We start from the raw sequence: 17,302 nt of genomic DNA on the forward strand, positions 1-17,302 counted from the left end.
ATCGTAATTAGAGCATAAAGCAAATTCCAGCTTTAGTTCTGAATGTGGTGTCTTTATTAAAGCAAATAAACACTGCTTTTGGCAGTTAATATGTAGCTATTTACATAACACATAACTTCTTCCTCTTCCATTTCTGTCAGCAAAAAATAAAAAAAAAGAAGAAGAAGAAGTAGTCTGCCTTACCTTCCTATATTAGGGAGACATAATTTTGTCTTCTCTCTTACAATTTGGCCAAAAGTAACACGAATTATGTTTGTATCCCCCACAAAACGTCATACTGTTCTATTGTATTTATGACATTATGCTAAGTAGAATTGATGAGCAGAAAGAAACAAGCATTATTAGTGCCTTAGTAAGATACATGCATATTTAGAGGTCCTGTCACAAGTTTGATGTTTTCCAGGAGTCCATTGGTCTGGGCCTGTCAGTATATTCTTTCTAAGGTAAGAAACATTCATTGTCTCTTGTGCTGTCTGTCGTGAAAAAAGAGATAAAATGCTTGGTAGAACTTCTGGGATGTTGGAGACAACACATACCACACTTAGGTTTGCTGCTCCAACTCATTTACCAGGTAACCCATAAGGCTGTAAATCTTGGGTATGGTCTAGAGGAAGAAAACACTTACAGTACATCTAGGCACCAGTGCAAGTTGCTCTGCCATTTGTGCCTTATAACCCATCAGACACAATAGCATTGGAAGTTTCCACAAAAGACAAAAATGCTCTAGGATAATTATAGCACCAACTCTTAAGCTTACGTAGTAAAGTCATGCTCTCTTCTTATGATAACTGTTTCCAAATTGAAATACTATTCCCATCTTTCTAACAGGCCCAGTAGAGACTAAATTCCTTGAGCATGGGACAGAAACTGACATGCAACCTAAACTGCATGTCATAAAATTAGTGATAACATGTATTGGATCCTTAAAACATAACATGAGGAATGATATCCTAAAAAGATTCAAATATTATTTCAGTTGAGAGACAGCAACCTGTAAGATTGAGGTGCTACCCTTCAGGCTAAACTTTAAAGCAGCAGTCAATTTTGTCCTTTCTCCCATAAAGAGAGGTGAGAGAGTCCCCTTTATATTATTATTATTATATAATAATATTATATCTATCTAACAATGCTCTGAAGAAACTTTTGCTTCCTGTTCCCTGAATCTTGATTTTAGTGCCTTATGCGGCTCGGATTTGTGTCCTTGACCAAATCTCACGTCTAATTGGTGGAGGGGCCTGTTGGGAAGTGATTGGATCATGGGAGTGGATTTCCCCCTGCTGTTCTCATGATAGAGAGTGAGTTCTCATGAGATCTGATGGTTTAAAAGTGTGTGGCACTTCCCCCGTCACTCTGACTCTCTCCTGCTCTGCCATAGTAAGATGTATTATCTTCCACTTCACTTTTCACCATGAGGCCTCACAGCCATGCATCCTGTTAAGCCTGTGGAACTGTTAGTCCATTAAAACTCTTTTCTTCATAAATTACCCAGTCTCAGGTACTTCTTTATAGCAGTATGAAAATGAACCAATACAGAAAATTGGTACCAGAAGAGTGGGGGCATTGCTACAAAGATACCTAAATATGTGGAGGCAACTTTGGAACTGGGTAATGGTCAGAAGTTGGAACAGTTTGGTGGGCTCAGAAGAAGATAAGAAGATGTGGGAAAGTTTGGAACTTCCTAGAGACTTCTTGAATGGTTGTTACCAAAATGCTGATAGCGATATGGACAATGAAGTCCAGGCTGAGGCAGTCTCAGAAAGAGATGAGGAACTTATTGGGAACTGGAATAAAGGTCACTCTTGCTATACTTTAGCAAAGAGACTGGCAGCATTTTGCCTCTGCCCTAGAGATCTGTAGAACTTTGAATTTGAGAGAGATGATTTAGGATGTCAGACAGCATAAATTTCTAAGCAGCAAAGCATTCAAAATATGACCTGGCTGTTTCTAAAAGTGTACACTTATATGCTTGAAGAAAGAGATGGTCTGAAATTGGAACTTATGTTTAAAAGGGAAGCAGAGCATAAGAATTTGGAAAATTTGCAGCCTGACCATGCGATAAAAAAGAAAAACCCATTTTCTGGGGAGAAATTCAAGCTGGCTGCAGAAATTTGCGTTAAGTAAAGAGGAGCTGAATGTTAATAGCCAAGACAATGAGGAAAATGTCTCCAGGGCATGTCAGAGACCTTGATGGCAGTCCCTCCCATCACAGTCCCAGAGACCTAGCAGGGAAAATGGCTTCATGGACTGGGCCCAGGGACCCTTGCTCCGTGCAGCCTCAGACATGGTGCTCTGCATTCCAGCTGCTCCAGCTCCAGCTGTGGCTAGAAGTGGCCAAGGTACAGCTCAGGTCTTTACTTCAGAGGGTGCAAGCTACAAGCCTTAGTGGCTTCCATGTAGTGTTGAGCCTGCAGGTGTGCAGAAGACAAGAGTTGTGCATTGGAAATCTTTGCCTAGATTTCAGAGGATGTATGGAAATGCCTGGATGTCCAGGCAGAAGTCTGCTGCAGGGGCGGAGCGCTCATGGAGAACCTCTACTAGGGCATTGCAGAGGAGAAATATGGGGCTGGATGCCCCACACAGAGTACCCCTTGCAGCACTGCCTAGTGGGACTGTGAGAAGAGGGCCACTGTCCTACAGACTCCAGAATGGTAGATTCACCAACAGCTTGCAACGTGAGCCTGGAAAAGTCACAGGCACTCAATGCCAGCCCATGAAAACAGCCATTGGGGCTGCACCCTAAAGAGCCACAGGGGTGGAGATGTTCATGTCATAGGGAGCCTAACCCTTGCTTCAGCATGTCCTATATGTGAGACATGGAGTCAAAGGAGATTATTTTGGAGTTTTAAGACTTAATCACTGCCCTGCTGGGTTTCAGAATTGCATGGGACCTGTAACCCCTTTGTTTTGGCCAATTTCTCCCTTTTAGAATGGGAGCATTTACACAATGAATGTATCCCCATTGTATCTTGGAAGTAACTAACTTGCTTTGAATTTTACAGGATCATAGGTGGAAAGGACTTGCCTTGTCTCAGATAAGACTTTGGACTTAGAATTTTGAGTTGATGCTGGAATTAGTTAAGACTTTGGGGGATTGTTGGGAAAGCATGATTGGTTTTGAAATGTGCGAAGGATATGAGATTTGCGAGGGGCCAGGAGTGGAATGCTATGGTTTGGATTTGTTTCCCTGACCAAATCTCATGTCTAATTGGAGGAGGGGCCTGGTGGGAGGTGATTGGATTATGGGGGCAGATAATCCCCTTGTTGTTTTCATGATGGTGAATGTGTTCTCTTGAGATCTGATGGTTTAAATGTGTGTGGCACTTCCTCTCTCTCTCTCTCTCTCTCTCTCTCTTCCCCACTCTCCTGCTCTGCCATGGTAAGATGTGCTAGCTTCCTCTTTGCCTTCTGCTAAGATTGTAAGCTTCTTGAGGCCTCCAAGCCATGCTTTCTGTTAAGCCTGCAGAACTATGAGCCAATTAAGCCTATTTTCTTTATAAATTACCCAGTATCAGGTATTTCTTTATAGCAGCGCAATAACAGATTAATACAGTGGGTGTGCAAGTCCTACTGCTCAGGGGTGGAGTACTTCCACCAGAAAATGGAGTCATGGTTCCATTAAATTGGATCCTGAGACTGATTCTTAGCCATCTGTGGCTCTCCACAAACAAACAGGCAGAGAAATAATTGCTGTACTTGCTGAGGTGATTGATTATGATTATAAAGGGAAAATTGTGCTGCTACTAAACAGTGGAACCAAGGAAAACTATTACTGGAACTCAAAAGATTCACTCAGGTGCCTTGTCTCCCTCCTGGCTGAATGGCCATTTTCAATGAAAAACTGCTACAAATACAAGATTGCCAACAACTCAAACCCTGCAGTGAAAAATATCTGAATTATTCCACTAGGTAAAACAAAACCCATCCAGCCAAGATGCTGCAGATGGCATAGGAAGATAAGGAACGAGTTGTGTAAGATTATGATGACCAACTTCTGACCCCTTAACAGCTAGAAATCAAGAACTGAAGCAGCCATGCTTTACTTGACTTCTTTTTCCCTCTTCCCACTCAAATTGCCTTATATAAAGAGTAATGGTGGTGGCTAACATTTTAGTTTTAGGTAGAAATGTAGAATTGACAATATCTTGAAATTGGATGGTAGCTAATGAGAATTTATGTGTTCTCTATGCTGGGGACATGAATACTTTATCTGGATAAACAAAAAGAGTGGATGCTGTGGAGGAAAGTAAAGTGGGCTATGCTGGATACTCAGTCAGGTTCTCCGGAGCCACTCTTCACTCATCTTTTCTGCTTGTATCAAGGGGGCTGTCCTTTGTGGATTGCATCAAGGCACTCCTATTCTTCTGGCTTCTAGTTGAGTTTGGTCAATGGGAGACACCAACAGGAGATTAAAGGACAAAGTGGTTGTGTCCCTCTGCCAAAGACTGCAGCTCCTGTCAGGGAAAGTCTTCACCTATAGCTAGTTTTCCCCCTTGCCTCTTCAAGGGTAGAGGTCATGAGGCCTCACCAGTGTTGTTAAACCTAGTGAGCTTCATTTAGACTTATTATTTATTAACTCATTTTACACTTTATACTTCGTCACTTTATTAACCTCTCTTCATCGTTCTGTTTGAGGGTGACATCTGTTTACTGCTGAAACTCTGAATGGCACATCAAACATCAATTTCCCACTATTTAACCCAAGTAAATTTTGAGATCTGCAGGAGCAAGTCATATTATTTTTCATCCAAGGATGTAAGCCAGACACCTGGGACTCATCAATGACAAAACTCCTTGATATACTTCTTCTTAAATATGCAATTTATAATTATTTTCCATCACTTTTATGCCAAAAATATATCTTTATTTCCTCTACTTCTTTATTTTATCATTGACACTTTCCTTGTCCAATCCATTATCATTTTTTGCTTGGACTACTGGAATGGCCTAATTGGTCTTACTGTTTTCCCTTTTGTCTCCCTGTAATATGTTTTTTCTCATTGCAGTCAAGGTAATCTTTTAAAAATACCAATCGGCTCCCATTCATGACCCTACTTAAAACCCTTCAAATGTCTCTTATTACTTTAAGTACAAAGACAAAAGGTTTTTGTTTGTGTGTTTTTACATAGCCTACAGTGTCCTACATGATCTGGACTCTCCCTAATTTTCCAACTTATTTTCATATAATTCTGTTTACTCAATGTGCTCAGGCCCCTTTTTATTTCACTTTCTCCAACAACCACATTCCTTCCTGCCTCAGGGACTTAGCTTCCAATGACTTCTGCCTGAAATTTACCTGATTTATACTACTCATACTTCAGCTTTCTGCTCAAATTTCACAGTAAGTTGAGACTTAATTATGAGTCCAGGATTCTCACCCCTGCCATTATAAACTTTCATAGGCTTCTATAATTCTTCTTTATAATAAAGTAGCTGAATTATTTGAAAAAGCCTTTTACTCCCCAGGAGACTATATGCTTAATAGCGGCAGGGTCTATGTCTGTTTTGCTCAGAACTCTATCCATTCCCATTCCTGACAAACAATAAATGAGCGAATGAATAATCATGTGAGGGTGAATGAATGGATAGAATAGAAAGGTGGCACAAGTTATGATACCTAAAACTATGCTTCACACAATTCTTAGATATATGACTGCCCACTTTTCTTATTTTTTTTTGAGTTTTCTTTTTTTTTAATTATTATTATACTTTTAAGTTTTAGGGTACATGTGCACAATGTGCAGGTTAGTTACATATGTATACATGTGTCATGCTGGTGTGCTGCACCCATTAACTCGTCATTTAGCATTAGGTATATCTCCTAAAGCTATCCCTCCCCCCTCCCTCCACCCCACAACAGGCCCCGGTGTGTGATGTTCCCCTTCCTGTGTCCATGTGTTCTCATTGTTCAATTCCCACCTATGAGTGAGAATATGCAGTGTTTGGTTTTTTGACAGATTTGGGGCTCTGAGTTTCTGGAAAAACAATTAGAGAGCTAGTCTCTGTCAGATATCCATTACTCATGGATGCCAGCATCAGGTTATCATTCAGTTATGCTTTTAGCATTTTTAAAGGTTTTTCTCTTTTAAGAAATATTCATTAGTAGTAAACATTTAGGAGATGCTGCATTTGGAGGGCTGTTACCCTTATGCTATTTTATACTATGGCCACTAGGACTTTTTTGTTTGTTTGTTTGTTTGTTTTCATTTAGCCAGATTTGGGGGCAAAATTTGATATACAATGTATCTCGTTGCATGGAGCTTCTGTTAGGATACTGTTCTTTTACACACTAGAATCTCTTTCTTGGCGTCATAATTTTCTATCTTGTGTGAAAGTTACCTTTAAAACTATTGCGAATTTGGCTGTGGTTTAATAGTTGTTCATGTAAGACATCCTGTCTCCAATTACTCTTTTTTCATTTTTTTCTTTAGTGATTCTAACTTATTTATGCTTCCAGATGAACCTTCAAATAATTTTGCCAAGTTCCAAAACCAATTATTTTGGGATTTTAATTGAAATTGCTTAAAACAAGAAATTTAATTGTGGAAGAATTTGTCTATTTGTAATGTTCTTCCTCTCTTCTCTATTTACTTAACTTTTATTTTATATCTCTTAATTAAGTTTCATGGCTTTCTTTATAATAATTCCATAAATTTCTTGTTGGTGCTACTTGATGTCCCTGTTGCTATTGTGAGAATATTTTTTACCTGGTGGTATTTCCCTTTAATTGGTTGTTTGTGGTATAAAGGAAAGTAATTGGCTTTTGTTTCTATCATACTGAATCTTCTTATTAATTTTTAAAGTTTTGATTATTCCACTAATATCTTATATGTAAAAATCTATCTAGTAATAAACATAATTTTAACCCTCCTTTAAAAGTTATATTTTTATTTGTTTTACATATTATTGCATTGGCCAGAATGTCTGGAACAACACTGAATAGCTTCAATAGCCAACATCCTTTCCTGTGTTGTACCATTAGTTGTGATGTTATTTAAGATAAATTTGGAAATAGTGTATTTCCTTTTTCCTAAATTTCTATGCATATTTTAAGACAAGCAATGGGTGTTAAATTTTATCAGATTCTTTCTACATATTCTTCTTTATAAAGAGCCAGTTCTTGAATTTATCAATTACTGTTATTATCTTCTAAATACTGCATTTTGCTTTCTGTATGCTTTATTGTTTGTGCCATCGCTTTATTTCTAAATTCTTAAAGTTAAATGTTTAATTTATTTCATTAAAAAATAATGGTAGTATTTAAGGGTATGGATTCGACTAAGTAGTTTTGGCTACTGAAATTGACCAATAGTTGGTATCCCAGCAGGTAATAAGGGATATCAGGAGTGATTTTTCACCTAATACAAGGGAAAGAGTTTATAGTACTCATGTCCCCTTGGTATGAAGTTTAGACTCTTAGATACATGAGTAATGATCACAGCATTTGAAGTTCTTAAAAGCTATCAACATCTTATCCAAGGTTAGTCCTTAGTGATCCATTATAGCTGTGTATAGTTGTTTAATTTGATGAGAAAGAAAACACTTTAAAAGATTTTAAAGTGCTATGCGCCTGAAGCCTCTAAATAAATAGTTGAATTTACATGATAAGCCAATTATGGGATGTTTATAAAAGAGTAATTAATATACTGTCAAAAGGGAGTGAAATATGAAACTATAACATATACATATGTGTAGGTGGGAATGGGGGCAAAGTTGGGCTCATAATTTTAGATCTGTTACAGGTACACCAAAAGCTAAATAAGTAATATTAATTATTCACATTGACTATATCTCAAGTGATGAAGTAAAAGAAACAGTGGTTGTATAGAGTAAAATTTATTATAGGGTTGTAGAATTCATACAACCTAAACTCCTTACAGCATTCAGCACCTACACAATTTTGTGCATTCCACAATACAGATAGTAGTGAGAAAGAATCACTGCATTAGTTAAAAATGACTGTCTCATGAAAATTGTTCACATATAAGTCAGGTTAATTACAGAGCACCTAATAGAACTGCAAAGATGTAATTTCTAAATTCAAGAAAGTTGTACAAAATGAAAAACAAAAGAAACCAACAATGTTGAGATCTGATATATTTTACACAAAAAGTTCAAAAACAATTTAAAATATTTCAAATTTTAAAACTGCTCCACCATAAGATGAATAAAGAGCTTACTTAAAGGAAAAGAAAAAACAAACAAACAAAAAAAACAACGGATGGAATTTATTATCAGGATGTTAGGTGACATATTCATGCTGCTTTCAGAAATCTAAACCCTATAAATTCAAAGAAAAAATGAAACTCATGTAATTTCAGTTTCAAAAAACAAGCAATGCCAATTAAACTAAAATTTGACAAGAGCTTGCAGTGGTTAGTAGTTTTTTTTTTTCCTTTTTTTAAAGCATAAGCAATAGAGTAAATGCATGAGTAAATATCTTGAGTATCTCATAAACCTTAATGTTAAAGTCATATTGTAAATCTCTGACTTCTTATTACCAAGGACACTCTATCTGTTGCCTCTTACTCTTGACAGATCTTGGTCTCAACAATAAATTCGTTGGGGAAGTGTCTAATCTTCCAGCATTTATCAATGGCACGTTTGTTGAAACCTGTAAGGAAATGTGCAAAACAAGTGGCTTTTGAAATTTTTGTGGAAATGAAAATATATCCAGACTTGTTCCCCACTTTTTCCTGTATTCTACCTCCACTTTCTTCCACTGTGTAACACAGGGTGAAGGAAGGAATACATTAGTTACTTACCCAGCAAGAGGTCTCTGCGACGAAGGCGGAAGGACTTTCTGTTATTGCAAAGTTGGTAAATAAAGATGCCAAGGTTACTAACATCACGAATTTCCTCCACAGCAACTAGGTCTTCACGAACCACGTAAGTTTGAGGCAGATATCTGCCACTCTAAAAATCAAAAACAAAGATTGAAATGAGAAATTCTTTTTCCTTTTTAACTTTGAAGTTCAGGAGTAAAAGTGCAGGTTTGTTACTTAAGTAAAGTTGTGTCATGGGGTTTGTTATAGAGATTATTTAATCACCCAGGTATTAAGCCTAGTACCTACTGGTTATTTCTCCTGATCCTGTCCCTTCTCCCATCTTCCACCCTCTGAAAGGCCCCAGTGTGTGTTATTCCCCTCTATGTGACCATGTGTTCTTTACATTTGGCTCTCACTTGTGAGAACATATGGTATTTGGTTTTCTGTTGCTGTGTTAGTTTGTAAGGATAATGGCCTCCAGCTTTATCCATGTCTCTGCAAACGACATGATCTTGTTTTTTTTTTTTTTTTGTGATTGTTTTTTTTTTTTGGCTGCATACTATACCATGGTGTGTATGTATCGCATTTTCTTTATCCACTCTATCATTGATGGACATTTAGGCTGATACCATGTCTTTGCTATTATAAATATTGCTTCAATGAACATACTTGTGCATGTGTCTTTATAATAAAATGATTCATATTTCTTTGGGCATACACCCAGTAATGCGATTGCTGGGTCTAATAGTATTTCTGTCTTTAGGTCTGAGAAATCACCACAGCATCTTCCATGATGGCTGAACTAATTTACACCAACACCAATGGTGTATAAGCATTCCTTTTTCTCCACAACCTTACCAGCATCTGTTATTTTTTGACTTTTTAATAATAGCCACTCTGACTGGTGTGAGATGGTATCTCGTTGTGGTTTTGATTTGCATTTATCTAATGCTCAGTGATGCTCAGCTTTTGTTCATGTTTGTGGCCCGCATGTATGTCTTCTTTTGGAAAATGTCTGTTCATGTCATTTGCCCAAATTCTTAAGGACACTATTTAAATCCTTTCCTACACCAGATAATGACTGTAAATGACTGTTTTAGGTTCACAACGTTTTTTATTTCAAAATTATTTCAATAAAATAAAATGTTTTGGCCAAACTCATTATTTTTTAAAAAAACAAGGAAGTAAAATTACTTGGAAATGCTTATGTAAAAATTTGACTTCCAAAATACATACCGCCAGTTTGCCAAAGAGCTCTACCAGATTTTTTGGAGGCATAACAATAGAAGTATTGAGGGGCATCAGATAGCAGTTCCCCAGCAACAAGTCCAGGTAAGCAGTCATTCCCTGTTAGGTAGGGGAAAAAAGTCAGGTAAGACACAGAAGGCATTAACATTGCAAATTTTCCAACTACCATTAGATCAAGCAGCTACATCCTTTCAAAATCAACTAATGTGTATTCAACAACAAAAGAATGAAAAGGCTTTGCCTCAAAAACATGTGCATTCATGAATGAATTTAATACCTGCCAAAGAAGTAAAAAAGAGAGAGAGAGAAAAAAAATCCTGGAATATTTATAAGAATGAGAAGCCCACCTTTTCAAAGTCATGAATAATTGCTGCAGGGTCACTATCAGAGAAACTGGGGACAGGCACATCAATGATTGCAATGTTGTCATCCTCACGAATGTCAGCCTCCTCAGTCACGGGCAGGAAGTTAGGCTCTCCTCCACGAAGGGAATTTGCAGGATCCTCAGAATCAAAAAAGCACATCTCTCCACGGTAAATGGTGCTCTAAAAGACGAAAAGGGAAAATTACAACCTTCTAATACTCACTATCATGATATTTGAATGGCTTTTCACACTCATATCAATTCATTGTACTATGTGTTAAGCCGAGGCTTGTTGACTACAGTTATCACAATGAAGACAAATCAATTTTATGAACTGAAAGGCAACTTGAAAACTTTCCCTAAATCTTCTTTTCTCTAGTCACCACTACAGAATTTTTTAAGTTGCTACTAAATGTCTAGCAAGTAGTAATCCAAAGTATAATAATTATAATTATTATTATTACCTTGGGCATGAAGTACTTGTAAATGCAGGCTCCACCAACAATAAGTCCTGCCAAGATGAATGAAAGGCCTAAGAGAGTAAGCATACATCTCCCAGAGGAGCCCTCTTTTTCCTGGGTGGCAACTCGGAGCTCCTATTTATTAAAAAGCAAAACCAAAAACAAAACCAGATTGTACTTTTAGACACATAGTTGATTTTGTGTACAATTTACCTCCCTTGAAACCCAAGATATTTTTTTAAATGTTAACTCATTTTAATTGTAGTCTGAATTTATTTCAAGACAATTTCTGAATCTAATAGATGTTAAAAAATGTCTCTGATTATATTAACCTTCCATTTGGCATTTCTAAACCCAAATATTGATATGAAATTATTTCAAAACACATGCATCAAGAATCAAATTAAAATTACCATTTATTTATGCAATGTCATATTCTTTTTTACTGTGCTAAGAACACTTAACACGACATTGACTCTTAACACATTTTTAAATGTATAATATAGTATTAAAAATAGGCACAATGCAGTAGAGCCGATCTCTAGAAATTATACTCAGTAAACAGAAGTAATTACTTTTTGAACTAGTACACTGATATAATCACTAACTTTCTGGGATATGGTTCTGTTTCTTCATTATTTTTTCCAAATCAGTTTGTCAACTTAAAAGAGAATTAGTATCCTTTGATTAATTTATTAACTGATTTTTCAAAAAGCTGATTTTTGAAAATTAGGTTTTAAAGGTAGGAGTTCTATAAGGTATATGCCATTTTCCCCATATTTTAGAAATTAAAATATTGAAGGGAGAGATATAAATTTAATGTTCCTAATTTAATCGAGAAATAAAAGTTTCTTAATATCGATCAATATTCTATAACTGTGTATTGCATGAATGAAATATTTTCCACGTCCTGGGTGAAACACTTGATTTTGAAGTGTAGCATTTGCGATAGCTAGACACAAAAGTTGTCTGTGTAGTAACAGTGACTGTAATATTTTGTTAAATCAATATTTTGCTTCGGGATTGAAACAAGAAAGATCCAAAGCAAACAAGTAACTGATTGTGCCCTTCCCAGGGCATTGGACTCCAATCTTTCTAATCCCATTTTTGTATGTCACAATACATCCTAAGCAGCATTGTTACTCAAGGACTGAATAAATGAAGTAAGCAAATCTAGGCCCTGATCATTAAAGAGTAAATCATTCAAACGTGTATATAAATCGAATTGTTTTAGTCTTTTAGGTCATTAGCTCTTTTTCAGGACAACTACTGCAATGTTTATCAGAGCTAACTAACCTTAAATTCATTTGGTGAAAACAAATGCATAGATTTCAAGTTAATGCAGACGATGAAAGGACAATCATTTGATAAATGTTTATTTTTCCAAAAATATTTTTCTTTGAAGGTCAAAGAAATTTGAGATTCCCATTTTCTTAACTAAATTTATTTAAGTTCAAACCCTCCACTAATTAGTACTCTATAAACCTTGAAGGCTTTTCTGTGTCCCAGTAATTTTCAGGAACTTTTAATTATTTTTATTAAAAAAAAAAACCTAAACTAAGATTAGCACTACAAAGATAGAACTATAAATTTTGATTTGGAATTACTGTACAATAATCTAGAACTGGAGACTTAAAATTATATTTTAGATGACTAAAATGAGTTTCATAAAGATAAAGTAACTTGATCATAAGTCACATAATAGCTTAATTGGAAATTCTAAGAGAAATAAATTTATTTTTTCTTGCTACTGAGACATGAGAAGAACAGTTTGCACTGTAATTTCATTTATTCTTTCAATAATTCTGGAAGTTTATTAACCAAGGCCTAAGTATTAGAATTTCAATTTCATAAGATGTTACATCCTAGAAATAAGGATTTTTTGTTTTCATTTACATTTATTGGACTTTAGGTTGGTGTGAGCCATCAATTACCATAGCTAATTTCTCTTGGAACTCTTTTGAAGTGATTGTACACTATGTCTGACATCATATTTGTCATGCTCAACCTCTAATGAGCTAGCTGATCAATGTATTACAACACAATATGTCAAGTATTATTATCAGTGTCCCATAGTGGCCAGGTAAGGATCCTGTTAAGTTTTTTCCAAAACCTAACAGCAAAGTATAATCAAAGTGCAAATGCTCAGTTTTGCTTATTCCTCATCGCACCCACAATTCTGGCAGAAGTATTGCTTGCATATTAACTGAATCTATCTACAAGTCATGAAATGCTTGGCGGTGAAGAAAAAAAAAGGATTACTGTGTGGCTATATTTAACTACTGGCCTCTAATTAGACCTCCCCAAAAATCTGACCATGTTTAACCTACAAACTAAGCAGGAGAACAATTACATATTTGACCTCTGTCATTTAATCAAAACCTCAACAATGCAAGAGGGTGTTACTTTTGAGCTCTAAAATGTATAATACACAAAAGCTAGTTTTATTGCAGGATTTAATATTGAAAGTTTCCATAATAAAAAGCTGGATAAGCACATTAACATTTCAAACTGTGTGTACAATCAACTTTTACTACATGGATTCTCATTTAACTCAAAGGACTTTTTATATCTCCACTTTGAACACAGAATTTAAAACTATATAGAGAACAAGACAAGTTAGGACAGATCTGCAAGCGCCAACACTTTCCAGATTTCATAGAACACGAAGAAAATACTATTGCCCTTTAAAATTGAGATTATACTGAGGAGTAGTGTACGAACCCTGAAAACATAGTAGGTGTTTAAAAGAAGTAGAAATAGGACTAAATAAATAATGGATAACATTTTGGGGAAGAGCTTCCCCAGTTCCTGTCAAAGCTAGTAGTTTAAATTACAACACTGGACCTGCTTCAGATCTCTAAATAGAGGGAAGGGGATGTTGTTCAACAAGAAAAAAATTTAAAAATAATTGAAAAGTATCCTCAAATTTATTTTTACAAGAGAAGAGTGTTTTCTTTAGGAAATACCACTCTGAAAATATACAAGGCTCTTGCAGTAAAAGGGCACAGTGAACACCCAACACTGGCATTAAGATCCACCTCAATTTTGACAGCTTCTTTATCTAATGTTTAAAGCCACCTATGACCAGAGAGAAACGGAAAATACTCGCGCGCTCAAGCAGACCACTTGCGCCAACCCATACTGCTTGGAGTTAAAAGTGCCCTTTGCTGCTCACCCCACCTCCACGAACACTCAGAGACAGTAGAAAGATTTAGAGTCTTAGAACTTCATCCACACCAAAAGGAAAGAAAGAAATGTTAAATCTCCCGGTCTTGCTCACCCCCTTGTGTCCCCTCTGTCCCCGGGGAGACTATGCGCGCCCCTGGAGGTGGGGACTGGGCGACGTGCCCCTCCTTGATCCCCAGGTCCCTACACGTTACCCAAGAGACAATGACAACGAGTCCCAGGGCATCTCCTCAAACTCTCTCTAACCTCCCTCCAGGACAGCGGGTGTGAGCTGGAACAGACAGAACATGGCACGACACGCGGGAATGCAGAGTGACAGAGGGTGCGGTAAGCAGAAGGTGCCGCAAGGAGATAGAACCAAGGCGACCGGGTAAACCCCAGAGACAGCGTAAGAGGATCAAGAGGGGCCCTCCCAGGGAAGCTACATTTTCTCCTCTGCTAGCAGCCTTCTTTCTTTCGTCCACCCCTCCCCCATCCCGCCCTGGGACAGCTACCTTGCCGGTCAGTATCTGAGTTCTGACCGTGCGGCTCAGGAGGGCCTCCACGTCTTGCCGCGCCTCCTCCTTTTGCACGGCGGTGGGGGTATTGAAGGCGATTTTCACCATAGTGAATCTTCGGGCTGCGCGGTAAGGCGCTGCTGGAATCAGCGTCCTGGGCTGCAGACTACAAGAGGAGATCCTGTTAGCCCAAACAGCACTTACTTTATCTTCAGTCTAACACTAGTGCAAGCCGAGGTCTGGGATACTTATGACGCAGTCCCAAACTGGGGGGAGACCGTGGGCGGGCCCAGGGAGGTGCCTAAAGGGAGGAGCGAGAGGGGGCCCAAAAGGGGCCCAAGTGCCTGAGTTGGGGGTTTGCGAGGTGGCGCGGATTTGCCACTGGGGGAAGAGGAGGGGAAGTGGAGTCCGTGGCCGGCTCAGGCTAAACGTGCCTCACCTGCATCTCAGGCATACTCCCACCCACTCTCTGCAACTTCAGATAAGAGCAAGACAGGAAGGAAGCCTGCTGTGTCGTGTCTTTCTGCCTCTGTCCAGGCCACAATAGCCCCTGACTCTGACTGTTTTCTCAAACTTGGACCTGACTCCCCGCAGGGCCTGGGACTGTAGCTTGGCAGTAACTCAAACTTCCTTAGTTCTGGACCCACCCAGGCCCCCAAAGCGCCATTCTACAAAGGTTCTGTTCCTTGATAATAATATCTTCCTTTTAAAGAACACCTAGAATCCTGTTTATAGTTACCCAGTTGATTCTTTCAACAAATTGTTATTTTTTTATTTGCTTGCTTGTGTTTTGCAATTTTAATATCTCAACCTAAGGCGATGCTAGATCAGAAAGATAGGGCTCCTGCCTCCCCAACACCCCATTTTGTAGATGAGACATGATGAGACAGAGAAGGGTGGAAAGCTTACAATAAATTCCTGAAATAATCTAGATTTTTCACTCTTCCAGCTCAGGGAAACCAGTGTAAAGTCTCAACCCAGAGACTGTTTCTGTTCAGCCACCAGCTGTGAAACATGCAGGGAAAAAAAAAACGTGTGTGTGTGTATGTGTGTGTGTGTATAAGTACTTATGTGTTCAGGAAGGTGGAGGTGGAGGTGGAGGATACAAAATTTAGCCAGATGCTAATACCGATCTAATGGAGGAAAAAACAATAACTTCAAAGGGGTTGAGTTAGAAATTATTCTTGGAACATTTACATGTGCAGCCAGTATAATCAAGCTGTTTCTTCACAGTCAGTTTTTCCAGGTTAGTGATACTGATAGAGAACCTTTCCAAGTACAATTCAGGCTTTGGAGGTTGGTGACTGGGGTAGCACTGGTACACAGTTTATAAATAGTCCCGCTGCAGAAGACAGGAGAAAGGTCTGTTGTGTGAAGACAGTAGCACTTACCAAAACAACAGCATCAAACAAAACAAAACAAAGAAACAGCTTTTGCTACAGAATTTACCATCTACTCATCTACCTAAGAAACGGACTTAAATATGTTGAGTCGCCACCCCTTCATCCGAAAAATTCCGACTTGGCGTTTTTCCCACTGATGTTTCCTTGACTCAGAAGCCTGTCTCCTGTTTCCACTGTGGGACCTTTGTGAAGACAGCATTCATTTTCTTGGATAGGCCACAGATGGGAAGGTGGATGGAGGGCAACAGCGGGGAGCCTGTGCCTTACTCAGGGCCAGAATCTTAAAAAGCAGGATGTTTGAGTTTGCTTAGAAATATTGGCATCCTATGTTCTTTCACTTATTATTGCTCAAGATTGACCATTATAATTTAATATTTATCAGGCAACCTTTAGTGTAAGCTGAGGAACTCTCACCTTCCTAGAATGTTTCTCTTTACAGTTGCCTTCCGCTTGCAATCAGCTTTGTGACATCTCCACTATGGTCTGTGCTAGTCTGGCCCTGTGATCCACACTCATGGTTGCTCTTGCACATTTACTTAGTAAGTGCAAGGTTCTGGGCGGGATTGTGATGTATTATCTTAGTATATCTTTCCTGAAATGGGGTCGGGCAGAAGGAGAGGGATTATTTTCATTTTTTCAGATGAATAGACCAAACTTATGATAACGACCAAGGGAGTATGTGATCAATTTCTGGGTACATAATATTGAGCAAGTCACTTCATCTTCTCAGATGTCAGTTTCTTCATTTGTGTCCTGTTGCTGTGAGGATTATTTGGTATAATGCAAGAGGAAATACCTTTTAAATTATTATGAAAAGGATAGGGAGTGAAATGTTTTGTTATCCTGGGATTGTTATTTTATTCTGTAACATATGCATGTTTCAAGCTTATAAGAATTATTCTTCTTATTATTTACCCTTCAACCATTCTTAACATTCTAGAACTGCTTAAGTTCCCACAGTACCTGAGTATAGGTCTTACTGGAAAAGGTTAAACTTCTAAGAATAGTCACATAAATTGACATCTAACTTCTCTTTTGGATTTTGAAGAATTTGGCCATCTCCTATTTGTTAACACCGCATCCTCTTTTAGGTATGGATCTTTGCTACCGTTGGACATATGTGATGCAGGCACAGTCTCACATTGGCAGATACCACAGTTTCCTTCTCAATATATAAAAGAATACTTGTGTTAGGATCATAGAATAGCAACAACACCCATTGTTTGTATCCATTCCAGGAAGGTTAAATTGTTCCTGAATATTTTTTGAACTGCAAAATATAAGCTGCCACTTGCTCCTAGGGTTGAAATCAGTAATGAACACACTTCCGTCTACAAAAAAAAAAAATTCTCCGCTAGGCTCTTTCTTGTATTCT

At 37.9% G+C, this 17,302-nt stretch overlaps 1 protein-coding gene across 2 annotated transcripts; it reads right to left on the reverse strand.

Annotated features, from left to right (window-relative positions):
* Positions 1-7,817: 7,817 nt before the first annotated feature.
* Positions 7,818-14,962, reverse strand: ITM2A (integral membrane protein 2A). Of its 2 annotated transcripts, XM_004064444.4 has the most exons (6): positions 14,522-14,962; positions 10,842-10,973; positions 10,361-10,558; positions 10,002-10,112; positions 8,763-8,913; positions 7,818-8,611 (listed from the first exon to the last, which is right to left on the reverse strand). In XM_004064444.4, exons 1-6 carry the CDS (start codon positions 14,630-14,632, stop codon positions 8,523-8,525), a joined length of 792 nt encoding a protein of 263 aa, XP_004064492.1. In that variant the 5' UTR covers positions 14,633-14,962; the 3' UTR covers positions 7,818-8,522. The 2 variants fall into 2 exon arrangements, with proteins under 2 accessions (XP_004064492.1, XP_055232917.1); XM_055376942.2 differs by lacking the exon at positions 10,842-10,973 and having other exon boundaries at positions 14,522-14,917.
* Positions 14,963-17,302: the final 2,340 nt, after the last annotated feature.

Source organism: Gorilla gorilla, chromosome X (genome assembly GCF_029281585.2).
Source record: "Gorilla gorilla gorilla isolate KB3781 chromosome X, NHGRI_mGorGor1-v2.1_pri, whole genome shotgun sequence".
In the NCBI taxonomy this organism is placed as follows: domain Eukaryota; kingdom Metazoa; phylum Chordata; class Mammalia; order Primates; family Hominidae; genus Gorilla; species Gorilla gorilla.